General features: G+C 41.3%; 1 protein-coding gene across 2 annotated transcripts; it reads left to right on the forward strand.

Annotated features, from left to right (window-relative positions):
- Positions 1 to 5,206: 5,206 nt before the first annotated feature.
- Positions 5,207 to 27,266, forward strand: znf1035 (zinc finger protein 1035). Of its 2 annotated transcripts, XM_067601851.1 has the most exons (5): positions 5,207 to 5,848; positions 8,093 to 8,193; positions 15,960 to 16,015; positions 17,567 to 17,628; positions 17,715 to 27,266. In XM_067601851.1, exon 5 carries the CDS (start codon positions 17,756 to 17,758, stop codon positions 26,534 to 26,536), a length of 8,781 nt encoding a protein of 2,926 aa, XP_067457952.1. In that variant the 5' UTR covers positions 5,207 to 5,848; positions 8,093 to 8,193; positions 15,960 to 16,015; positions 17,567 to 17,628; positions 17,715 to 17,755; the 3' UTR covers positions 26,537 to 27,266. The 2 variants fall into 2 exon arrangements, with proteins under 2 accessions (XP_067457952.1, XP_067457951.1); XM_067601850.1 differs by lacking the exon at positions 8,093 to 8,193.
- Positions 27,267 to 27,655: the final 389 nt, after the last annotated feature.

The following is a 27,655-nucleotide window of genomic DNA, read 5'->3' on the forward strand; positions in this document are numbered from 1 at the left end:
ACAGGCTAACCAATTTCTGGTATTGAGGACAAGGATAAATAGTGAACCCTTGGCACCTAGTATCTTCTTAACTGGATTAACAGCAGTTCTCATCTAAAAAAGGCAATCCACAAATGCAAAATGTGGTTTTCATTTGATTCTCTCCCTGACTGTGGTATAGTTAAGACCAGAAAAAATACTTACTTTAGCATTACTTAGACTTGAAGCTAACTTAATGTTGATATACTGGTTCTATAACTTTTTGAGCAAATGTGCAAAGCAGGGTGATCTTGTGACCGAGTGGGTGTAGATAGTCCTGTTTGGTTGCTATGAGGCAGAGCTTTTGAGCTGGGTTTCAGATAATGGTTCTGTATCATTGTATGCTTATAGTGTGCAGGTGTTGTATTAAAAATATAGGCATGTAAACCTGAAATTCAAATCCCATTGCTTAAGTCAGACTTTTTTGCCCTATGAAAGTAGAAGCATGTGGCTTCATAAGTAGACATGTTTTTGGCATACTATTTGGGTAGTGAGCAATAAATTAGTTATTAAGGCCCTTACCCATGAAACCATGTTTTACCACTACAGGCCTGCAATTGTAATTTGCCAGGTCTTCTGCAAACCTAGATGTACTATCTTTCTGTATGTCTCAAAGAATCCTGTCTCAAACCTGTAATCCTTAGGATACTGTCTAGCAAAAGCAGTCTTGAAACTACGAAGTAAAGTCAAATACAGTGGAACAACTTGATTACCTATATGGTTCCATGTCAGCAACAAATACATAATCTATGTCTGATAACCACTGCCTTCTCTTCCTGGTTGAGAAGCTCACATTACAACACCTACCCTGGTACATGTAATTGGATGGATAAATGGAGAATATAGTTTTATTTGAAGGTATTGAGCATTAACAGTATCTACATCACATTATAAATCCTATGTCTTTGGCATAACCATCTGATCTCTATGGTTACACACACTAAGTGGCCACATGGGTCCCCCCTTTCTATTAACATGCAGCTGTCTCCTGTGCCTTTCTGTTTGCTGTTTAACATGTTTTACCATCTGTTATTTCCCAGGTAACCTTTTTCCCCCAGAGGGCAGAATAGTATGGTTTTGTTGTGTCACAGCCCGGCTCCTAGGCTGTGACAAAAATTGGAGACCAGACAAATTTACAAGTGTGAATAAGCATATTTATTTACAGAACAATAAAGAACGGAAAAACGTAGAAATCAATAATCAGTCATGTTAGCATGTATGGATGTGTGAAAATGTCTGCAGCAAACTAAACAACAGTCAAGGGAGACAGGAAGAGACAGGAATTTGTGGGAAGGTGGTGAGCTTTTATATCAGAAACCATACTGGGCCCAGGTGTGGCTCATAATGTTAATGACGACCCTCTGCCCTCACCCAGATCCTGCAAAACAAAAAAGAACCAGCAAAATTAAGGACACAGGGACACCTAGTGGAACAGAGGGATCGTCACATGAGCTTTCCTGCTCTTTTAATACCTGACCACACCCACTTCGACATTAGTATAATTGAATGTTGTAAGCAAGGAGTGCTTGTTCTGTACATCTGATATATGTCAAAACACCCTTAAAGGATTTTCTGAAGTAGACTCTACTTCTGATATACAGGAAGGCATGCATATGAGTTCCATTTTTTTAAAAAATATAGATAGCCAACTGGACTGGCCTGAAAGGCTTTATGGTTAAATTTTGAAATTAAATACCAAAGATAACAGACTTACCAACCTTTAAATGGCCTCCTTTTGTTGTTAGATTCATAAGCATGACTAACTAAAAATAGTTTTACAAACTAAAATTGTATGTAAGGACACCTCAGGACAAGTTCTGTCAAATTATATAAAGGCTCTGATATAATCCAAAACTGATGCAGACAATGGATTTGAATGCAATTCTGTATACTATAGACATGATTGCAGATTGAGTAGTCAGTGTGGGCATAAGATGTCCAATTGTGGACACAGGCAGATGGCGAAAACTGCACAGACCCTCCTGGGTGCTGTGCAATTCCATTTAGAGTTATGTTCTGTAGATTGTGAAAACCTCCCCAAGAGGTTAGGAGTTAACTATTTGGACACAGTTACAGCTAGCAGTTCCTTCAAGGTAATGTTAAGTATAGTAGGACCTGAGCAAGTTCATTGGACACCTAGTAGCCTCTCCCCATAAGTTCCTGTCTATCACTGACATCTGTGTCAAGGAATCTACTATTTGTGTTTGGCAATCATGTCCAATCTTGCCCTCCACAATAGGCCCCAGCCTGACCATACCTGTGACCAATGTAGCCTAACATCCCTATATGTCAAGGACAATCTTGTTCTTGGGCATGTATGGTCAATCACTTTTAACAAACATGGTGTGTTCACAGGACCAGAAAAACTTCCTTCCTTGTCAAGGGACAATCTGCAAAATGGCACATACTTTCTTACTAGGTTACATAAACCAATTCAAGTGTTCTGATCAGTTACTTTGGTTGATCACCACAATGGGTGTAGACCATGTCTCCTCCATGCCTCCTTCAATACAGTCAGTTCTCCCAGATGGTAAAAACTCTTCAAGAACCCTGTATACCCCTCTGAAAATGTAAACCTTTAATGATCACCCAGACCAATCAGTAATGTCTTCAGTGCTGCAACCAGTACATGATTCCGCACCAGCTTCCCACCAATGAACACGTATGGCCAATTTGAGTGGCTAATGTGATGGCCCAGAGGTCCCCTTCTGTGCCTGGGCATTTCAATGGATGCATGTTATAGTTTATGTTAGTGCCGTAACTAGGGGGGGCCTTCTTGGTCATCATGCTACCTGATCTACACATGTCCACAATATGGCTGACATGACTCTTGTGGATTGTCCATTTTTATTGTAACCTGGGTAGTCAGCTAGAGTGCAAGGTTTTAAAAAAAGTCAATTGCAACATGAACACACATGCAAATCATCTAGCCTAACAAACAACAGTACCAGTCAAAAGTTTGGACACACCATCCCATTCACTTGAATGAGAAAGTGTGTCCAAACTTTTGACTGGTACTATAGGTAGCTCAGCATCAGTTGCAAGAGTAAGAAAATATGTGGTGTGCACACAGAGTCATTTTCTAGATGAGCAACCATTGGGGGGCTCTTCTTAGTCACCATACTTGCAAGGATCTCTGCTGGGAATTGAATCTGCAGTTCTATGGCAATGGGCAAGTACTGTGTGTAGAACCCAAAGGTCCATCCTATTTTTGATTATCACTAGAGTTTGATTACCTGCCATGTAACTTAGCATTATGAAGGGTAATAATGCAGAAGCCAAAGCCAAGGAAATGGAAAGTAAATTGCACCGATGTGAGATGTCCTAGGATGAAACATTTGGTGACTCAGGGATCATCTGAGGGCCAGTCAGAGGCATGTATTTGACAAGGTCAAGTACATGCCTCTGCTGTTTGAATGTATGGGGGGTATGTCTCCAAATTTTTGTAACTACCAAAATCGATAATCTGACAAACATGCCTACTTTATGCACTAACTGACCTAGTGTACAGAGGTGAGACAGTAGGAAGGATTTAACGTCTCTCTCAAGTTCTCTTTTAGGACTTTTAGGACATTTTCCACACAACTACTTATGTGTACAAACTAATGCAACATCATGAATGCTTTTGAGGAGAGTACAAACGCCTATGCCATTATCTCGATTTGAACAATTTCAATGTCTCATCCCTCTCTACGACAACATGAATGCTACCGCTTGCAATAGCATTTTTGCCTTGGTCAGACAACATGTCCAACAAGCTAGTTTGTTTCAAGCCCCTGCCTTTAGCATTTGACCTTACAGAGACCTTTTATTGCAAGTACTGATAATGGCATCTGGGAAGAGCACAATGTGGCCACAGCTGAGGGATGTTTTGTTGGTTTTTAGGCCCCTCCCCCTACTATGCAGAGGCAGCACTGCATTCTAAGGGGAGGGGCCATTAAAAAATGTAAATGGGAGAAGTGTATTTCCTTCTATATCAACCCAGCATTTTACAATGAGTCTGGGGTTTAAATCTGTAACCTTAGAGCCATAAGCATACTGGCACCAGCTAGAGCTGTATTGTGAGGAAAGTGTAGCATTTCTACCATTTCTTAGTTTTACAGGCAAGTTCAGTGTGCAGCTTGTAGAGTCGCTCTTAACCTCAGAGCTTGATTTTGGCAGTAGTGGGTTACTACCTATAACAAAAAAAATCTAACAGAGTCCTACAGATTAACAGAAAAATGTGTGGCTGACACTGATATTAAAGAACCAGTGTGTAGGATTTAGTAGCATCTAGTGGTGAGGTTGCCGATTGCAACCCAATTAATACACCTCCCCTCACCCTCCCCTTCCAAGAGTGTTGGAGAATATTCAGTGGCTGTGAAACACACGAAAACCGTGAAAGGCCCTCTCTAGAGCCAGTGTTTGGTTTGTCCATTCTGGGCTACTGTAGAAACATGGCAGCCTCTGTCGAAGGGGACCCACTCCCTATGTAGATATAAAGGGCTCATTCTAAGGTAACGAAAATACAACAATTCTTATTTCCATGGGATTATACACTAATTAAAAATTAATTATGAATATTATATTCCGTTTATGCCACGTTTGTACCACTAGATGCCACTAAATCTTACACACTGGTCCTTTAAAGATACAGACCGAGAGTGTCAGATGATCTGAACATATTTGACTTTAGTGCAATAAATTGATTGACTCCCACAGGAGGGCCAGTTCTTCAGTGGACCTTTTCTGCTTTTTGGACAGCTAGGTTTAAAATTTATGAGGTTTAATTACTGACTTGGTCAGGAAGCTGTTCCATATCCATTGAATAATTTTGTAGTACACAATTAAAAGGATTCAGTGACCTGGGATCAATTACTTAGTGGTCTGCACATCACGTAAAAGTCAAGCAAATCTGATACATCCATAAATGCACCAGTTAGAAGTACAAAATCGTTTTGTCTCAGTCCTAAAGACATATTCAGAAGATCCTGTTCACCCATTGTATTACACTGGCTTTTTTCCCCCTCCCCTCAGTTTTGAGTTTTTTCCATGGGAACTGCTGGTTCTTCTATGCCCCCCTCAGCCAGAGGTTTTGTAGTGGATCCGCAGCATAAGGGGGGGAGGCGCCATTTTGTACCAGGTCTTGCACACAAAATGGTTGTATGCAACGTATTAACCCTTTTAAGGCCAGACGGAGTACACACAGTCTGGCAGACAAGAAGGCAGGTCAGACTGCCCCAGAAGATCCTACCCTTGCAACATCAGCAGAGTGGTATTGAAACAGCACATGAGGGCACTGAAGCCCCACTGAGGACTTCACTGGTCGGCGCAGTGACTGTCAGTACAAGTAGTTCTGCTTGTCTGCCATAGCACGTAGGGAGTGCAGGAGCAGCTGCAGCAGCAAGGAGGCAACCGTGGCGCGGTTGCCCGGAAGGAGTCGTGCTTCCGCTCCGTCAGACTCTTGTAACGTTACGCAAAATTTCGGGCACATTGTCTGAAAATGCGCAAATAATGGAGGCGGATCAGAATCTAGCATCGTTATCAGAAGCACGGCGACCTGTGTAGCCCACGTGCGGGAAACAACAAGTTTTCTTTTTGACTGAACGACCCTCATCTACTCACAGTCCAGAAGGAAAAAAAGGTCTCCTCACGGTATTTCCCCGGTAAAGACAGAAGCCATCGGCAAGGAGGACAACCGCTTTCTCCGTGGACTGGCAAAGAAAGTCGCGATGTAATGTCTTTAAACCAACTCTGATCAGCGATTATTATAACACAGATCATATAGCCGATAAGCCATGAAGGAAATCTGGCGGAGAAGCACACAGCAGTAACACGGAGCACTGATCTGGTAAGAGCTTCTGCCTCAGACCAACTGCAGAGAAGCCATTAGCTGCTAGTTATCAATGCTAGCTAGCATTGTGCTCGACACTAAGGTAGCCAAGCTAGCTTCACCATCACCCTACGCCAGTGTAATATTTGCTCTGTTAAGTTAAAATTAACCAACACGTGGCGATAGAGTCACAAACCGCACCGCTGCTGTGGATGTTTGTGCTCTTGTTGAGCAGATTGCACCCTACCATTTTCTTTTTGTCTGATGTCCTCTGTCCAGGCTGGCTAAAACAACACTATGTTGTAATAACACAATCCAGACAAGATAAACACTCAGCTTCCAGGTGGTCATACATTGTCGTTTCCTATTGTAAAGTACAAGACGGAATGATTTAAAATGCTCGTCTCTGTCCAATTTATCCATGAGAACAAAGCATCAATTTATAAAGGAAACATTTGGTAATGTTGTTGTATACACTAGATGGCTGCTATATAATCAATGATAAGTCCCTGGCTTGTGGCAGCTCTCTCAGTGTGTATGTTAATTGCTTTAAAGGGTTCATATAATATGTTGAGTAAGATCTAAAACAAGTGAACAAATTTGTCATCATCTATAACATTAAATCCCATGATTTGCCCTAAAATCTTGCCCCAAATAAACCATAAACAGTTGCATTATCTTGGATGACACATCTCTGTTGTGAGTTTATCACATCACTGTGGTCACTAGTCCTCTGGCAGAGTGATGTCTCTGAGCGTGCTGTTGTATGGGAACACCAGAACTGATTGAAATTAGTATATCCATCTTTGACAAAGAGGTCTGCAGAGCAGGTTGCTTTGCAGGTAGAGAGGGACATCATGTTGGAAGAGAATGCAAAAGTCCTGCAGCCCCTTCGGATAGTCTCTGTTGTATTAGTCTCGGACGAACACTGAGTTTTCTCATAGTGTTTCTTTCTAAAGTTGTCAAAGTTGAAATATGGTAAAGGGTTTTTTTTTTCAATCAGCATACTATTTGAGTATCAAGTGCACAGATTCATAAGATTTGAGGAGAGAACTTGAAATCATTTTAACAGATAATGACAATTATTTATTTTAATATTTAACACATCCACATGTGAGTCCACCTGTGTGGCATCTGTGAAAGTGCCAAACTTATTTTATGATAATGAAATTATTTTATTTTATTTTGTCTAGTTTTCTTGAAATGGTGGTCTTGTTTTACTGGCAGTTGCAGTAGTAGATTTAATGCCTGTTTGGAAATTGATTTAAAGATCTGTATCATGCTTCAGCTTCCTATAAATAATGAAAACACCCTCTAAAACTACATTGACTAATGAAAGGTAGTAAAAGAGAAGCAAACATGTAACAGAGTTTGGACTTCTGTCCTCTTTGTTGTTAAAAACTTATTAGAAACATAAAACTCTTCATTAAGAGTACATTTTTTGCACCATAACAAGTGAGTAAATTATAATGGAAAGTGATGGACACACATTATATGTCATAATCTGTGCATTGTGCACCTGCTCATTTGGTATTCGCTATCATAATCACCATTTACAAGGCTATCTCTGTGTGGTCTGATTTGCCTGGCTTGAGGCAATGTTGGGCTAGGTTGCCGAGGTTACATTACCTGTATTGTTCTCGATTTATTTTTTGTTGCCTGCACCTAGGAAGTACAGGACACCTGCACCACTATCACATCATTTTAATGGCTTTTTGATTATTCCTATCACTGCTGGTTCAAGTGGGGATGACGGCCAATCAGAGTAGAGTTGTCACTCAGATTTAGACTACTAGTCAAGTCTGTCAGATTGCAGCGAAAGAGACTTAGCAGCCAGACATTTGTGTGTTCAAGAGTGGTTGAGATTGACACTGAAATGAGAATAGCTGGTCCACCTTAAAGGTCAGTCCAGTTTCAGTGATGCTGGTCAGGCTAGGCTAACCCACTGTCGCTAACTTCGGGGCTAACCCCCTTCACTTTTCCAGCAGTTGGGGAAAGAGTAGACAATACTTTTCTTGGTCTTGAGAAGCTGGAGCATTTTTTAACTGACACACTGTAGTCAATTTCCTGCTAACATTTTCCTCTGTTTCACTCACATTCACGTCACTTATGTGCCGGTCGCTAGGGCCGGGCAGTTAATAAAATTTTATTTTCAATTACAATTTTTGCTTCCAACGATTATGAAAACAAGTTAATCAAGATAAAACGATTATTGTGCCGCATTCTGTTTGACAGTGATGCTCTCATTTTGTCTTCATCCAGCGCACCCCTTTCCTTAACAGCGGTGTGCTTTCTCCCGTCCCTAAAAGCCCTGAGAGGGCTGAGATTGACACTACCATGAGAATTGCTGGTACACCTTGAAGGTCAGTCCACCTAAAGTGAGCCTGGTCAGGTTAGACTAAAGCGTTGTTGCTAACTTCAGGGCTAACCCCCTTCGACAGACAAGTATTTCTTGGTCTTGAAAAGCTGCAGCATTTATTAACTGACACAATGTAGCCTGTACTATACATTTACTGCCCGATTGACCACATACTAATCTTTTCATCTGCTCCGCTCGCACTCACCATCACTTTTCTGCCACTCGCTCCTTGCACTCGCTCAACCACACACGCTCATTTACACACTCACTACACACACACACACATTATGCACTGCCCTATTCTTTAACGGAGCTACACTACTCTTGTATCTTTCACGTTGATGTCCATTGAAGAATGAATAGAGGCAGGATGATTCAAAACAATTCCACAATAACGTAGGATGTTATTGTGCGCACACAATGTACAAGTGAAAATCAGTAGTAGCCCATTGATATTAATGGTTGTGTGGAATTTTAGCAGCGGCTCTCACAATTTTGCAGTGGCGGTGCACCGCTGCTGAATGAATATAGGGGAGACACTGCCCACTACTTTTTTGTGTCTACCCAGGAGATCACCTTTGGCAAGGGTTCAAATTTTCTGCAAGGCAGTATTAGCTTTTAATTGGATTACATGATTTGTCTGTATTCTTATTTTGAGTATGTTACACACCGCTGTCAGGTATCAAAGGCACTCTTGAAGCACCTAATGGCCAATGCTGTGTCCACAGACAACCATGGACTTGCACATGGATGGGCACGCTGTTCCATTCATGCTACAGTCGTGGGTCCGCAAACACAGACATGTCCTGCATGTGTACACTAGTAAACAAGGCTGCAGCATGATAACTTTCCAGAGTTGTAAAATCCAGTCTGTAAGTATTACAAACTGCTGTGCAGTGTTTTTATAATAAGCCTTTTAACAAGATAATCTGTTACTCCAACTGGACTTGCTGGATCATATTTCATTGTCTCACAGGCACTTAAAACAAGACGCCCACACCAACACAGCTTTACAGAATGAACAAAACTATTTATTCATTGAATTTACAGAAAATGTGCTATATTGGGATATTAAATTGCGTATATTGGGATATGAGATATTGTTTATATCACTCAGCCCTAGTGGACAGATTTTCGTGTTGGTATTTACGTCACACGGACACTCGCAGACACGGAGAGCATGAATTGGCTTTAACACCACCTATGCTACTCATGTCAAGTCCAACTAGTAGAGAAAAACAAAACAAAACATGGCAACCAGTACTCACCTTGCTCAGTCAGCTGTTGTGTCATGTCCTGGAGCCTCATCAACTCCTCTTTTCAACAGTCTCTACAAATACACAACACCTGCCTAGACAAGTTAAAACAGCATGTTTTATAGTGTTGTGCTTGAATAGATTTGTGCATTGGCCACAACTTACATTAAATTTTTTTTTGAAAGATGTGGAAGAAGAATACAAAGAAAGCTCTGTTCCATTTCGGTATTTCAATGACCCAGTATCTACAACACTCTGACACTGGCACACCTAAAAGAAATGCAACCGTTATTGATACTAGCTACTGCACCGTTTTAAAAGTTAAAATGCCTGCTGCAGGAAAGGCCTCCTCAGATTTTTAGATGACCTTCACACTAGTTCCCCTGTGGGATTAGCTGTATTGTTGGTAAACCCGTGCTTTGTTTCAACACCTTAAAGCTACGGTGAAAAAGCATGCAGAAAGGCATACTGGATGGCATGCAGATTTGATCCAGGCTGGCCCTACCGAATTGGTGTGTCTGTGTCTTTTTGTGTGTGTGTCTGTGTCTGTGTGGGGCAGGGTATGTCCCAGTGTCGATGTGGGAGGGGGCTTTTGAATCACTATGTTACAATGGTAGAGGGCTCAGTGGTCGATGACTGTCAGCCATCAGCGATAGCATCGCTTACCAGCCCAACTCTAATATGAGGTGTCAGGTGATTTAGCCAAATCAAGTGGGTGTTTTCTGAAGTCCTCTTTGTGTTTCTATTCCTCCACAGCAGCTCAGCAAGGTAACAGTGTCAGGGGTATTTCATACTAAAAAGGCTGTAACTTTGGAAGATACCCTCTTGAATTGTCTAACTCAGACTGCTGAAGCCTTTTGTTTAGCCTGAGGTTCCAAAGAATGTCATTATCTTCACACAGATTCTGGAAACACCTGCTCTTCTTTTGGGCTCGGTTTGAATGTAAATCACCACGTTGACAGCATCTTTCAGTGTTCCACATTACACTGGCACCATTACCTTGTCTGCTAAGGCCTCTCTGTGCCAAAAAAAAGGTTCTATTTTGCATTTATTTTCCAGAATTTTCTTCACCGCCTCCACCAACTCTTATGCAGATTGCACCATTGCTTGTTATTCTAGCACACTTATTCCAACATCAGGCCTACTAAATTCAAGCATGAATCCTCAGTAATAAAAATGTTGTATGCAGTTGAAGAGGTGGGATGTGCCCCACTAGAGAGAAGCTGCTCCTAAAAAGTCACCTTGCCACACATGCTTAATTGATTCAACTGTTGGCAATTGTGATCAGACATTTTGTGAACCCTTTACTGTATGATACCATTAAGGACCCTTTACTGTATGATACCATTAAGGACAAAATACACTGCCACCAAACAGAAATTAATAGGGACAGCTGTTTTCACGCATGTTTTGTACAACCAACCCCAATTTCCAGCCTTGGCGCTCCTGTACTCATAGAACTGGAGTTACACCCAGGTAACTACTGTTGACGTTCTGTAGTGCGACGCTTCCTATTGGCGCTAGGGGAGGCACTTGACACATGTCATACAGCACGCCACGGTAGTGGTGTATTTCAGCTTAAGACTTATATTTTTGGATTTATCAGCAGCAGACTCATCTAAGGTCAGGTTAAGGACTGTGCGCAAAATAACGTCTATTGCAATAGACCTCCTCCTGCAAGAGATTCCAAACGGCTTGAAAAGCCGCATGGCGTACCTGCATTTTCTTATATCATGAAAATGCTGTCTTCGTGAAAAAACTTACCTGGTTCCTCTTCATTTTTTGGAGTGGAGTAGGTTGGATGGATGCTTTCTTTGTAAATGATATCTCAACTTGGATTATCTTATTGTTTAATAATACTTGGCTTGGCTATGTTGTGGAGTTAGCTAGTTTGCCCTCCATTTCTACTGCTAGAAGACACCAGTAAGTTACTGTGCAATGGGGTATTTTATAAAAACACTGTGTGTAAATATGCCAGCACAGTGAACCCTGGTGGCCAAGGGGTTTAAGGTGCCATCCATTAAAAGTCATGTTTGATTCCAACCTCTAACCCTTCCCCACCTCACTGCCCTCATTTCCTGTTGTCTTATTATTCCTGTTTTCCATTCAAAGGTATTTTCAGATATACCTTTTGAATGGAAAAAAATAACAAAAGCATGAATAAAAATTTTTAGGGCTGTAGTCAACCAAAGAAAATCTTGGTCGACTGAAATCGTACATAATCTTCAACTAATCGATTAGTCGCGGGGAGATTGGATGTAACGGGACAGAGTGCACAGTGAACTCAGCCACACATTTCTCCGTTCTCTATTTCTCTGTTTTGCGTCTTCAGATTAAGCTAACCCATTGTTGCTAACTTTGGAGCTAACCCCCTTTACTTTTCCAGCACTTGGGGAAACGACAGACGTGACTTTTTTAGCAATTATTAACTGTTACACTGGAGTCTGTACTGTACATTTACTGCCAAACAGACAACTTACTGCTAACCTTTTCCTCTGCTCCGCCCGCATCCACCATCACTTTCTCGCCGCTCACTCTTTCCCCACTTGCTACACAAACATACGCAATGACGTATTCCTTAACGTAGTTACGCTACCAATAGTTTCCCAGGCGACTACACAGAGGTTGACTCACGTACCGCAACAGCGCTGCACATAGACTCCCAAACGTTATTGATTTCTGAATGAATGGATATTTGTTTTTTGGCATTAAAAAATATTTTTTTGACCTGGCAGGGGTTCTCGTTGTTATAATTATAGGAGAAACACTGACTCCTATAACTGTACTCAACATTGAGTACAGTTAGACCCAGCAGTCTCCATTAGGTTGGGCGAGTTCAAAGTTGTGAAAACAACGGGAGTGTTTTGAATACACCCCCCGTTTTCACAGGTAATTTGTTAGTCTGTTCCTCCCGCTGCAGGAAATAATGGATTAATCCTGGAAAGCTATTGATGTAGCACTTTTCTTCTTATGAAAGGAACATGGAGATTATTCGACCAATGAGAATTTGGTCGGATGAGAACATATCGACCAACTAATTGACCAGTCGACCAGGAGACTACAGCCCTAAAAATTTTGAGGGTTGAGTCAAATCAAATGGACCGTTTGCACAGCAGACACTTTGGCCCTGTTTACACCTGGCATTAACATCTGTCTCGGGTGATCCGATCACAAGTGGACAGCTTTAAGTACAGGTGTGAATGCACCCAAGACGCATTGAGGACATATTGAGATGCGATCATTCAGACCACATTCGGAGGTGGTCTGGGCCGCATGTGGCCACATATGTTCAGACACGGTGCTAAAGTAAATCAATAGGACGGGCATTTGAATTTTGTGAGGGGACACAATGCATTGTATAGGCTATTTTTTTATCCTGTTATCAAACAGGTTGAACACAGCTTTGGACGGAGGATACACACCAGTGGTCCTCCCACCGGTTAAAAACAACAACGAATTTGGTCTTTGCAAATGGAAATGATGTCCGTGTTTATTTGCATATAGAGCGGGGAAGTGAGATCCGATCACAAGTGCTCACTCAAGACGCATGTGGAGACGCATGTTAATGCCAGGTGTAAACAGACGTATTTAAAGCTATCACTTGTGACCTGATCATCTGAGACGAATGTTAATGCCAGGTGTAAACAGGGCCTTTGACTTGTCAAAACAGGAAAAGCACAGATGTAAATACTGACAATGGCTCCATTCCATTAACGAATTGTCCCAGTAAGACATGTGAGTGAGCATGCACAATATCAGAGTACTGGAACTGGCTCACCTAAATGTAACACAGCTATCATTAGTGCTGTTAATTCCACCTATGCTTTTCCTGCTTTGACAAGTCAAAATGTCAGCTGAAATATGTCTATTAGCTGGGTTTTCCAAATATATTCTATATGAGAAACATGGGTGCTCCTAAAACCCAGATTTCCACCCAGCTTGGATTTGAAACTCAGCAGTGAGTTTTGAGGGCTTTCAAAATATCAGCAGGAGCTGTATGGACTTTTGGAGGTTTGGGGCCATTATTAGGCTCAATAACAAAAACAGCTCTAGGATGTCTTGAACATTGCATTGATGTCTAACCATAAAGGACATACCGCAAATACACAAGTCTATTTGCATGATGCTTCCTGAAATGGTCAAGTCTTGTATATTGCATCCCGCTATAAGAAAATCATTTCTTTTTGGATTCCCAGAATGCCTTTCGTCAGTGTTAAGCAGTTGATTGATGATTGTACCACAACTTAATGTATTGCTTTTAGTTGTACTACATATTGTTATTTGAAGTGTATTTTTACTTACACTGTGTATTTCCATTTGAATGTGTTGTCTGAATTTCTCACATATGACACTCAAATTCTCCCATATCATTCAAAATACTGATACTGGGATCTGTTGGAGTTGTGGTTGTGTTGATACTGCGTGTGTAGTTAACAGGTGTTCTGGTGGAAACGGGGGTCAGAAATCGGAGAGGAGGTGGTGGCAGATGTGGAAGATGAATACAAAGAAAGCTCTGTTCCATTTTGGCGTGCCAGTAAGCTATTTCAAAACATAGCATACACAAAAAATGCAGCCATTAGTAATGCCGGTTACTCCATTTCAACAAGTCAAAATGCCTAGTCCTCCTAAGATTTTTTTGATGACTTTCACAGTGGTTCACCTGTAGCTCTGTAGGTAAACCCATCAGTTGTCTTTGCCCACTTCATTTGTTTTCTATATAGGTTTCCACTTAGGTGTTGGCTTGATTGCATGTTGAGAGGACAATTTTTAATGAGGCGATGCAGCAAGCAAAGATTTACAAATACCACTTTACAGTAAACGAAAAAAAATCAAGTCAATGAGAGCTTCTGTTTTTAACTGCACCACAAATTAATACATTCTAGATAACATTAGGGTTTTTTCAATGCCATCTCTCTATATAAAGCAAGGAATCTCTGTCTGTATGTATGTTTGTCCGTCACATATCTCGAGAACCGTTCATCCGATCTACTTTACACTTGGCGGGTGCATTGCTGGGGACACAAGGGAGTGCAGTGGTGAATTTGGTGCAATTTGAACACGCAACACGTTTAATATTATTAAACTTGGAATAAACAAGCGGTCAGAGAGCCGCTCTTCTCTGCAGCAGCGGGGCAGTGATCAGAGCTGAACACCATGACATCACAGCGGGGTGGGGCTTCTGGGCTTTGAGTGGCCAAGCAGGACAAAGGCACACACCCCACTCAGTTAAACTGCCCGAGAGGAAATAATGAGCATACACAGGAGAAAAAAACAGAGGTGGAGGTAGTAAAATTATTCAATAGGAGTGCAGTCAGTTTGATTGGCAGCAGAATCAACCAATGGAAGGCAGTAAACTGCTTCTACGGTTTAACCTCTGTTAAGTCTCACTGGTGAAGTTTCTGCCTGGATTAAAACCATTTAATTTATGAAATCCTTATCGTTTGAATTGAGACATTTGTCAGTTAATACATATATATGCAGTTCTCAAGGAATACTAAGCAGTCGTTCTGTTCTGAACAGGCACGTTTTGAACGGGCACTGCACTAGTACATAAACAAAAAGAAAAGATTCTTTGCAGCACGGTTAACATGCTTCCTTGGACTGCTGAGTTCTAGCGCAAAAAAAAAGGCCCCGGGTGAAGCAACATTAATGGTCATTCTGAGGCAGACACCCTGCTGTTCTGCTTAAAGATTCTTTTGATCTGTTTTCATTTGATAATGTGAAATGTCAAAGGGATAGGAATATTTAATAGACTTGATGTTTAAAAATGTGGTGTAAGTACAAGTGAAAGGGACTGACAAGGTCTGTTGCCATGTTAGCAAGCATTGCCTTTGTGCTGATAGTCTACCAGTACTTGAATTTATGGTGGGGCCCTGTTGTTATCTGTACATGCTTGCTACCTCAGAGCTTGCATAGACCATGTTGTTCTCCTATGGCAGAAAGTTCCTGGTAACTGTCTTGATATTACTAGTGTTGCTGGTAGCATCTTCCTGAGAAGCCAACATAGGCCCCAGACATACACTAAACTGTGAGTAACCTTAATCAGATCCCACACTGCGGGGACTGCATGAGTGGTATTTCATACATGAAAAACGGACTCAAACTGAAACAAATCACTCTCGCAACACTAGTTCTAGTGGTATCACAATGAGCTGTACAGTGAGCTGTTCAGTATGTCATTCCACTGTTTCCCCTATATTCATTATAGAGAGTAGAGGAAAAGGTTAGCAGTAAGTTGTCAATCTGTCAATTAGTGTACAGTACAAGCTACAGTGTGTCACTTAATAAATGTTGCAGCTCCTCAAGACCAAGAAAATACTCATCTATCCAAGGGGGTTAGCCCTGAAGTTAGCAACAATGCGTCAGGCTCATTTAAGGTGAGCCTGGACCATTGTAGTGGTCATTGTAGTGTCAATCTCAGCTTCTCTTTAACAGAGAAATGACTGACGGCTGATGAGTGTCTTGAGTTTTTCATAAGTCAGCAAAATAAAATGCATTTCTCTCCCTTTTCTAGGCAGCCAGGATTGATGTCTGTCAAGATTTAGATGCCAACGGACATTTCCACACCAGGTAGATTTTTTTGTCCTTTAGGAATGCTTTGCTGAAAGGGAATTGTATATATTTGAATATGTTATGGATTCCTGTTATTAATAAAAATATAAAATTGATTGTAACAACTCAACAAAATGTTCAATGAAGGCACAGCATCTACACCCAAGAGGAAAAAAGCCAGGCAAACAAAGAATACTTTAATGCAGTGTGTAAACCTACAGTTGTCAGTTTTTGACCAAAAAGCATTAAATATATCCTTAAAACCCTAATGAATAGGCTCAGATTTTTTTCAGGTCATTGTAATCACTACCTTTATTGAGCCAAAACTGATATGAGACTTCAGCCATGTGGGTTTGCCAATCAAGTGGGTATTTTCAAAAGTTAGCGTGTTTTTCCCCCAGACTGTGCTTTTTTTATATTGGTGTCAGATGAACTTGTCGGAGTTCAACTCACCTTCTTCAAAGAGTTGGACACAGCCTCCCACAGTCCTCCAAACCTGTACCCTCCACAGAGATCTGAGGCTTATCTGGGTCACAGTCACATAGACGCCCCCATCACTAGCAGTCCTCCAGCTCTTCCTGGGGATCCCAATGCTTTCCCAGGCCATATGGCTTAAATAAGCATTCCATCATGTTCTGGGTCTTCCCTGATGTCTCTTCTCAGTTGGGGTGAGGCAGCCTTGGCAGAGTCCAACCCATCCATGAAAAAAAGATGGGTAAGGCTTCCCCTGAGTTCTCTTACCCTCTCTCCTTCAACAAGGGTGTATCTGAAAGGATTAGTTGTTCCTCAAAGTTGTGCTTCTGCCACCCAACTATACCCCCAGTTAATGTCAAGTGTCTCATCCAGTGCTGACCTTCCACTGACAGTCTACACCCCTGATAAAGTTTTTAGCTTTGTATAACCATGCGGCAACCTCCGGAGCTGAAAAATGAAGCCAATGCGGAAGTGCCAAAAACAGCAGTTCCTCGAATAGCCACTTGAGGCTAGCTCCAAAAGTTAGTCAATCCCTATAGACCCCAGTTTTAAAATGCCCAACTTTACCAGGGTATTGCTCCACCTTCCATACCAGCTCTAGCATCTTCCTTTACATTCCACATATCCTATCAAAAGTCAGTTCCTGTAGCTGGAGGTCAGTGCACTAAGTATGCTGCCGTTCCCCACCATCTGGGTAGCAATGCACCAGTTCCTTTCTCCCCTCCTTTTGGATGATGAGCCCACCTGGCAGCAAACCCATGTTTTTTCTGGCCAAGCAATGGGTGCAGACCTGGCCACAAGGTTCCCACCTGCATGCTCTTTGGGGCCCTGGTTTCCAGCATGCTTAAATTGCAGTTGGTTTGACCCCTTGCCAAGGACCCATTTTTTTCTTTGGAGACCTTGCCAGCAGCCTCTGTAAGTTCCCTTGTGGATCCACCAGTGACTGTAGATGAAGGGCTGAAGGGACCCAATAGATTATACCAGACTGAACAGTAAATTTTAAACCTACCTAGTTGCAGATTTAAAGTTAATTGAATTTTGATTGCAAATGTAAAATGTCCACAATAATAAAATTAATCCATGTATATTTTTCAGGTCCGTTTGGATGTAACACACATCATCCTGGATCGTCCTTGTCCTTGTATGTTCAAGAACAGGTCAGATTTTTACTTTCAATATCATTCATTTTTTATGATACTCGTAATTTCTCTTTTATAATTCTATCCTTCTCTTGTGTTTTCAGGATTTGGTGAAGTAAGCCCTAGCCTTGAGTCGTTGCAGAGAATGGCTCATGGATGGGATTCATACTTCCATAACCTTCCACCTCTATCATCGGATCCAAGGACTTTGAGAAGGACACCAGAGTCAGAAGGAAGTCTTTCCCAGCATATAGAGAACTTCATTGGACATCATGACTTTTCTAACACAACAGCTTCACAAGAAGCCCCTGCAACAAACTCAAACTTCAACACGAACTATTACTCAAATCCCAGTACTGGAAATTCCAGTTCAGACTGTGTTTATCAAAGATACTACAAGGAAACACCATGGCAAGCTGATGGAGAACAAATGGTAAAAGATTACTTGCCGAGATGTGGAAACAGTGATATCTCAGATTTTGCAACAGATGGATTATCATCATCGGGAACTTTTCCATCATCTTTTGCAACAGATTTACAAGGACTAAAGCAAGACTGTGGAATACTAACTACATCATTTCTTGAGAGCTACTCAGATGTCAGCAGTTGCTCAGATGCAGATGCCAGTGAAACAAGGCCCTCTTGTAAATACATGAAAAGTAATCCAGTTTCAAAGCCTAAAACTGATATTACTACAAAACACAGCTCATCAGAATGGCTTTTTAATAATACTGGAAATGTGACATTTCCGACTGAGCCAAATGTAATTTTGCCAGATTCATCAAATGTGAAGGCAAGAGAAAACATAGTTGAATGTGCAAAGGACGAGATGAAAAGTCCAGTGAAAGCTGTCAAATCTTGCATAGGACATGATCAGTCTTCCACCACTTCTAACATGGTGCCAACCATAGAGAGTGAGACTGTAGTGGCGAGTAATGATTCTCAAGATCAGGAACATAAAGAGGATGTGGAGAGAGATCTCACTCAAGGAAAATACTCAGACATTTCAATAAGTTGCCATGAAAACTTGACTTGTGATGGTATAGAGGAGCATCCAGATGATAATGAGGGGCAGACTACTGTTACTGCTTCTACAACATTTGACACTGAGCAAGAGCACTTAGATGGAAAAGTCCTAAGAAAGGAAATGAAGGAATTATTCAAACAAGAAAATGAGGGTTTTGATCATCCCAACTCTGCAGATCTGAGACAGGATGATCAGGACAAAAGTGAGGTCCTAAAAGGGGGAAATGAGACTTTTGATGAGCAGAAAACTCCAAAGCCCAATTCCACAGGGAGTCGAGACGAAAATATGGAAACGGATTGTCAGGAGAAAGAAATTCAGTCAAACACCCATCCATCTTCAGATCCACTGGATATCAAGGTGTCAGATTCTAAAGATGCTACTTGTGAACTGAGTGAAAACACAAGTACGTTGGAGAGCAATAGTCAAGATGTTGGATCTTGTTTGCAGTCATCTGAACATCAGTCTTTGGAAACGTTAGCTCAGAATAATAGTTATAGTAGCCCTACTGTGATGAACGATGGTCATTTCAGCAACACTAATGACAAGAATGAGAAAAGTGTTGCTAGTCATTCAGAATCCTGTTTAAAGCCAAATAGTCCAAGTACAAATGTTACTCCCCATCTAGAAAAAGAATGGATAAGTGCAGCAGAGAGGACAAATACAGATTGTAGTGGTCCTGGTGTCACTAGTGACAATCTTTTTATTGATGCTAATGACAAGAACCAGCAAAGTGTTGCTAATAATGTAAAATCCTGCTTACAGCCGGACAGTCAAGAAAATGAAAGGACATGTCCAGCAGGGAAGACAGACACCTCTTCTATAGATCCAGATTGCAGTGGTTCTGCTGTGACTAGTGGCAGTCTTTCTATTGTTACCAGTGACAATAACGAGCAAAGTGCTCGGGCTGACTGCTGCTCAAGCGCAGACACAAATCCATGTCAAGAAAAGGAAAAGGAATGGATAAGTCCAGCTGAAAATACGAACACTACTTCCTCTCCAGATCCAGATCATAGTTATCCTGCTGTGACTAGTGATGGTCTTTCTTTGGATACTCATGACAAGAACAAGAAAAGTGTTGCTACTCATTTAGAATCCTGCTCACAGTCCAGCAGCTCAAGAAAAGAGACACTTCCTGGTCTGGAAAAGGATTGGACAAGTCCAACAGAGAAGACCATTACAAACTCTTCTACAGACCCAGAATGTAGTTTGGCTAATGCTGTAGAATCCTGCTTACAGCCAAACACCTTAAGCACAGACATACATTCCTGTCTAGAAAAGAAAAATACAGATACAACCTCTTCTCCAAATCAGCAACAGTCACTACATGAAAGTCCAATGGCCTTTAGTGGATATGTTGCTGAAAATGCAAGAGAGTCATTTGAAGAGTTGGACACATCTAAAGAAGAACAGTCAGAGCCTGGTGTACTGTATGGTGAACCTCTTTCAAGAGAAGACTCTTCATGTAACAGTGATGAAGCAAATCTTGACACAAGTCAATGTGAAGAAATGTCTGTGGCCAGACCTGAAAGTAATAGCATGAACCACTCAAAAGGACAAGCACCTCCACTAAAATCCTCTATACAAATGAGGAAATGTCTGCAGCCTGTTGTAATAATGAAGACCGCAGAGTCAGCAAATGCAGTGAGTAACTCATATCAATGTGCAAGTTGCCAGCACACAACCCTCAATGTAGATCATCTAATTGAACACCATTATGGTTGCCATTCAATGCACAATTTCCAATTTTGCAAGACTTGCAATCTCTACCTGATGAGTAATGAACAAGCAGAAAATCATGTGTGTGGTGCAACCAAAGAAAGGCCTCAGCCTTCTTCAGATCCTAGCTTACAGAAGAAAAGAAAACACCATGGCCGTCACAGATGCATGAGGTGTGGACTCATATTTTCAAAGCTAGTTCAGTATATCAAGCATATGCGGACTCACACTGGCAAAACACCCTACAAATGTAATGCATGTGGATTATATTTTGCACAGAATGGTTCCCTGCATAGACACAAGCGTGTTCCTGGTAGATGCAAGCGCCCAAAACTTAAAAGTCCAGATACAAATTCTGATGCTGCTATTAGTGAAACCGAAACACCACCAAAAAAGGACTTGTTGCAGAAGAGACAACATGCTAATCTGCCTGAATGTTACATAAAGCTTGTTGATATCTCCAAAACTCATCTATGTAGTTTTTGTGGTAAAAGCTTCTCAACTGCAGAGAAGGCTGAAAAGCACATCTACAACATACACAAGGGAAGGAGTTTGACAGTTTCATCAAGTCAGAGTACCACAAAATTCAGTGGTGAGAAAACTGAAAAAGTAGAGAATGAGACAACAAGTAAATATAAATGTCCTCTTTGTCCACGGCTTTTCAAGTACTCCTACAACAGGGCTCGACATTTGCGTGACTGTGTCAGAGATGCAATATGTGGAGGCAAGGATAAGATCGGCAGTAAATATCGGTGTCCCTTGTGCTATGCCACGTTCACATTACCATCCAACAGATTTAGACATATTAAAACCTCTTGCCTCAAAGAATGTCTTAATCGGCTTGCAAAAGAAAAGGCAAAATCAAGGCAAAATGTTGGACAGAAAAAAACACAGGAAATTGAGCAGAAAAAACAGGCAAAAGAAACTGAACCGAAAAAACAGTCAAAGGAAAATGAACAGAAAAAGCAGTCAAAGGAAAACGAACAGAAAATACAAGAACTCCCAACTTTAACAGCCCCTAAGACTATACCACGTTACAAATGCAATCTCTGTCCAGCAGTTTTTTGTCATGCTTCTGGAAAGTATAGACATATGAAAAAACATGAGTTGTTTAAACTCACTGGCAAAATGTTCAGGTACAGGAATTCAGTTTTCTCTACCATGTCTAAGCTAACAACTTTAAGTAGTACAAAGACTGAAGAGAGTAAGGATAACTTGAATTCAACTGAAGCAAAGAGCAATCTTTCCCTGAGCTGTCATTTTTGTGGAAAATGTTTCGGGACTTCACAGTCACTGAAGAAACATGAGCGCAATCACAGAGGTGAAAGACCATACCGCTGTCTGGAATGTGGGAAAGGATTTAAGAAACGTGCCTATCTGATTGGTCATAAAATTGTTCATCAGAGGAGGATACAGTGCACAGTTTGCAGAAAGATTCTCCCAAATATTGGAGAACTCATCCAGCACAGAAACTCACATCATAAAAGAGGAAAGCTTCAATGCCCAGACTGCCCATTGCAGTTCCAGTATCCTGCACATCTCCTAAGACATCTAGATGCACACAAAAACAAAAAGAACGAGGCACCTAATCTTGAAGAGGGACCACCATTAAAACCACAGCAGTCATTGGAGTCTGTGAAAGAGCAAAGTGGACCAAACCAGCTGCAGTGTTCCTTATGCAAAGAGGTATTTAATGATGCCCAAGTGCTAAGAAAACACTGTCTTACACACATATCTTCCTCATGTCAGTGTCCATTTTGCAAACATAACTTCACTACCCGCCGCTATTTGCTGCGCCACATGATCAAACATACTGGAGACAAACCTTTTTCCTGCACTTACTGCGGAAAACAGTTTTACCGTGACTTGTACCTTAAACTTCACCATGAGAAGTGTTTGCCTAGGCAAGTCAGACATCTTGTCACAATGGAATCGGACACTAAGACAAAGAGACCATATCATTGTACCTATTGTCCACGGGCCTTTTCAAAGAAAGACCGCCTGAAAAGTCATCACCGTGGCCACAAGTCAAACACTCTGCTCCTTTGCTCAAGATGTGGGCAGTACTATGGATTTAGAAAATTAAATCAACATCAGCGGAACTGTGGAGAAACATCAGAGCCCAACATTGTCTCATCATCTCCTATTAGCGATTTCAGTAAAAGCACTCCACAGAAAAGCCAGAATGTCCATAAAATGCCTTTACAGTCCAATGCAACCAAGATGCTTCAGTTTAAATGTTCTCACTGTACACAGAGGTTCAGGTTCAGATCATTACTCTTGAGACACCTTGTTTCACATACTGGTGTTCAACCGTATGCATGTATGCACTGTGGCCACAGATATAGCAGTCAGTCGATGTGTTTGCAGCATGAAGCTTTCTGTAATGGTGTTTACAAAGAGGGACAGTCAAAAGTCAAAAGTGATGCTGCAACAGAATTGTCAAACGTGCCTAATCTCAGAGAGGCAGCACAGAAGCCCCAAGCAGAGGGTGAAGCTGAATATAAGTGCAAATTCTGCACCAAGACTTTCATGAAATCACGATACCTGAGACGACACATTTTGACACATAACGAGGCGAAACCATATCGTTGTAAATCCTGTGACAGCTGCTTTACAAGGTATGATTATCTTAAAGTGCATCAGACCCGTTGTAAAGGGAAAAGATCACGACTGGAAGTCTGTATACCCAAAATTAGTTTAGAGGATGTTGGCAAGGGTTGGCAAAGTAAGTTTGGCAGTGAGCCTGTTGACCAGCAGGAGACTTTTGAGTGCAATGTCTGTTCAAGGAGTTTTTCAACTCAGTCGAAACTGTCCCGACATGTCACTATGTTCCATGTTGCAAAATTATTCAAGTGCTCTCGCTGTGGCTCATCATTTTCTCATGAAAAATCTCTGAAAAAGCATAGGAAGATGAATAGGTGCAGAAAGGTCTCCATGGAAACAAATTCTTCTCTACCACCGGAAACGAATCCACCACCAGAAAATGTGACAGAACTGCTTCATGGGATGAGAAATCGAGTTCTACAGAGGACCCAGCCTCGCTTTAACAAAAAGTACAAATATGTCTGTAGTTATTGCCCCCGTGCTTTTGGAAGCCACTCGCAATTAGGTGTGCACACCCGCCTGCACACAGGAGAGAAGCCATATGCCTGTGATTATTGTGGTGAGAGATTTATAAGGAAGGATTATGTGCAGCGTCATTTCGCAAAATGCACCAGGAAAAAAGAGCAAAATAAAGTGCTTTGTGACAGATGTGGTGGATTTTTCTCTAAAGTCAAGCTTGAAGATCACAAAAAAAGTTGCACTTTAAAAGCAAACTTGGCAAAGTCAGCAGTTTGCCAACAGGCAACCTCTCAAAGCCCACCAAAGGGCTTTTCTTGTGCATACTGTAGTTCCCGCTTTTTGCTATTTTCCCAGCTCCAAGAGCATTTTTTAAATGCACACAAGCTGGAAACAATGGTTCCACCAGTGTCTACAGCTCCTCTGCAACACCATCTTTCAAATATACCAAGCATCAAAGAAGAGCCTTTGGATGAGAGTTGTGATGAGCGGCTTAGTGATGGCGCTAATTTAATCTGCAAACTAGATACAGCTCTTGATAGTGAGGTTTCCAAACCATTTGTCTGCCCAGAGTGCAATATGTCCTTTGCAAGTAAAGCTGGACTAATTGGTCATCTGCGTGTACATGCGATGGATCATCCTTTCAGCTGTAAAACATGCAAGAAAGGCTTCTGGAATAAAAGTCTTCTCCGTAATCACAACAGGAAATGTAGATTTGGACATGTCTCAGAAGAGAATATACCCCAGCAGTTGGAAGTCCCCTTGAAAGCAGAGATTGATTTTGCACTGACTGATTCTGTTCTAGTGTTCAGCGAAGGTTCAAAAACAACTGGCACTGGGGTTTTGCAGACCAACTTCTCCTGCAAAGATGACTACATGGATGAATCCTCACAAAATTCAGATGGAAATCAGGTGCAAAGCAACTCAAGTAGGGAGAAGTACCAATGCTCAGAATGTGATATGAGCTTCACAGATGGCTTGATGCTCATTAGTCACCTCGAAGACCATGGAAGAAGAGAACAAGAGAAAAAGCGCAATACGTGTACAAAGTGTGGGCGAGTGTGCTCCAGTCAAGGAAATCTTGAAAAGCACATGAAGTTGCATGGTATTAATAAGAAATACTCTTGCCCTGACTGCTCCAAGATGGTATACACCGAAACTGATCTCGAAATCCACAGAACCTGTCATGACCCAAATAGACCGTATGCTTGCAAACTGTGTAATCATAGGTTTTGGACAAGATCATCTTTATGTAATCATTACAGTGAAGAACATCCAAATGATGTATTTACTTGTCGTTTCTGTAACAAGACTTATTCAGTCAAAAAATCACTAGCAAGACACTACAGAAAATGGCATCAAAAAGAGCAGAAGGATCTTGAGAGTACTGTACAGGAAAAGAGCAGCACTGAACAACAATCCAGCAGTCAAGTCAGTACAACTGGAGAAAGTGATGAGGATGAAAATTATAGAAGTGACGACAGTGACTCAGACTCTGCACCATACTTCCCATGCCACGTGTGTGGCAAGACATTCCCAACATCAGAAAGTCTGGAGGATCATCAGCGATGTCACCTGGGTGAAAAACCACATGAATGTGCTGAATGTGGTAAATGTTTTTTCCAGGCATCCCAGCTGCAGCAGCATCAACGAATGCACAAGTCTGAATTTCAGTGTCAGACTTGTGGAAGGGGTTTCGTCTCTCTCTTTGCATTGCGCAAGCATAAACATACTCATGGCAAGAGCCGTCCTTATCGTTGCTCCAAGTGTCACCTCAGCTTCACAGGACCCTCACAGTTAGCAGAACACATGTCTACCCACCGTGAAGAGAACTTTCCATGTGACATATGCAATCGTGTGTTTCCCTCCAAGAGTAGTAGAGCTGAGCATCGGAAAATCCACTCTGTTTCACGTGACCGTCTCCCACCTCTAATTTCATCAGAAGAACATGAAAAGTCTGCTTCACTCTTTGAAAGTTCATCAGTATTCACCAAAGAACTTAAATATCGCTGTGGTGTTTGCAGTGAGCGTTTCAAAGACCCAGAGGAGCTCTCAGAACATGGTTGCATGGCAGCCAAAGAGCGACCATACTCCTGTTCAGACTGCCATAAACATTTTCTGCATTCATCTCACCTGAAAAAGCACAGGACCACCCATCAGCTACCATGGTCTACTAGTGAATATCCATGTAATAAATGCAACAATAGTTTTTCCTCCTCTCAGCACTTCCTCAGTCATCTTAAGAGTCATGATGGTGTTGATCCTGCGGCAGAAGTTAAAGATGGAGGACCATCACATGGTTTCATATGTCCCGTTTGCCACCAGTGTTTTCCCAGTGCTGCTGAACTGATACATCATTTCCCCACACATCCTGACAATATATTGAAATGCAAAATCTGTAAAATGACATTTCCCTCTGGAAGCAAGCTTGAAGAACATGAGCGCTGCCATCTGACATCAGGTACTGAATTTGAATGCACAGAGTGTGGCCAGAGCTTTTTGGGAAGTGATGCTTTCCGCCAGCACCACTGCTCCCGTCAACAACATGCCATAATGGAGACTGGATATTCAAAGCCATCTGTGAAGACATCCCCTCCAACTTGTTATCAAGCTGCAGGAGAGGAGGAAGAAATTGATGTTACTGGAGAGGATTTATACAATTGCCCTGTTTGCTCAATGCAATTCTCCTCAAAAAGTGGTCTCTTGGAGCATCAAAATAAATATCACCCACATGGGAAGCCATTCAAATGTGAGCTTTGTGGAAAAACCTTTGCTGTGAAGCGTTATCTTAGAGAGCATGAACGAAGGCATCGCCAAAAATTGGCTGCCCAAAACGCAGCCGAGTTGGCCGAAAACAAGTTCAAATGTACCCAGTGCCACTCCGCGTTCAACACTGCTCAAGAACTGTCTTTGCATATGAGAATGCACGCTGAGAAAGAAGTTGGACAGTACCGCTGTGATATGTGCTACAAGTCATTCAGCCATTGGTCTCTTCTGAAGCAGCATCAAGAAAGTCATGTCGGCCAAGTTGTATATGAATGCACAGAATGTGACAAAGCCTTTGCTTTTCCTCACCTACTGGAGGAACATCAACTGACTCATGCTGGGTCCTCTCAGTAATGGTTGTTAACTACCATCTACCTTATGTCTCCTTTTCTGTAACTAAAGTAACTTGAAGTCCCTTTCATGCCTTACATCTGACTGTGTACCTCCACTTGTAATCACAATTTAGATCCAATTTGTATTTTTGGCCCTTGTTACAGAATTACAAAGCTCTTTGCTCATGTCACGATGAGCATCTTCTCTTGAGTTTCTATTGAGATTGTATATATTGTTAGTTCTAGTAATGGAATTTGTATACAAATAATTAGCCACATAGTTTCTTGACGGTGTTTAAATTTATGACCTCATACAAAATCGTGTAAAGCTGTTTAATATTCTATGTGATGAATACAGACGAAGCATGATGGGATAAGATCTTTATAAAACGTCTTGGATAAAGGTTCAAATCTTTGATCAAACATGATCATTTTTGATGTTTGACATATTTTGGAATAGTTTTTAGTCAGCTTTGTTGACAATATGTAAAATAGACATCAAACTGGTAATCTTAAAACCTTTTTTTATTTCTATATGATTATTCATTTACTGTAGATAATTTTGTAATTCTCAGTTCATCATTTCCGTGTGTTTACCATGGGTTGCATTTTTTGATATTGATAAATATCTTGTCCAGACATTTGAAAAATGTCCTAACTGAATATTCTTTTCACAATCCGAAGATGTTAGTTTTCTTAAGAAATTTGTGTTGATGCATTCAATTAAGGAGTAAAGTCAACAAGAAAATCTATATGTGGGTGTTGTTTGTATTTCTTCAGACTTTTGAGGAGGGTTTCTCATGAAAAGCATCACTTCATTTGACCAAATACTTAGAAGTTCTCAGCTAACATCATTAGGCTAAATGAAGAGTCAAGATAATTGGATTATACATCACTTTGAACCGTAGGCCAGAAGAAGTGGAAATAAGAGGCAGTTGCAACACTGACACCCACGAGATGCTACATATAAACCACATAGTATGAAGAATTAAAATGCTGCCAAAAAACAATTATTTTGTGTAATATTGTGCATTAGCTGTGAGGATTTAAGAGCAAAGACTTATAATGTGTCTTGGGTTTGAGACCAGTTTTGTGTGTATCAGAAGTGTGTAATGAACAACTTTTGAGTAAATGCATTTAT

The sequence above is a fragment of the Thunnus thynnus genome, chromosome 10, assembly GCF_963924715.1.
Source record: "Thunnus thynnus chromosome 10, fThuThy2.1, whole genome shotgun sequence".
In the NCBI taxonomy this organism is placed as follows: Eukaryota; Metazoa; Chordata; class Actinopteri; order Scombriformes; family Scombridae; genus Thunnus; species Thunnus thynnus.

Bases quoted from the DNA above. Each gene is read 5' to 3' on its own strand.
- znf1035 (XM_067601851.1), top strand. From the start codon at position 17,756: ATGGCTCATGGATGGGATTCATACTTCCATAACCTTCCACCTCTATCA.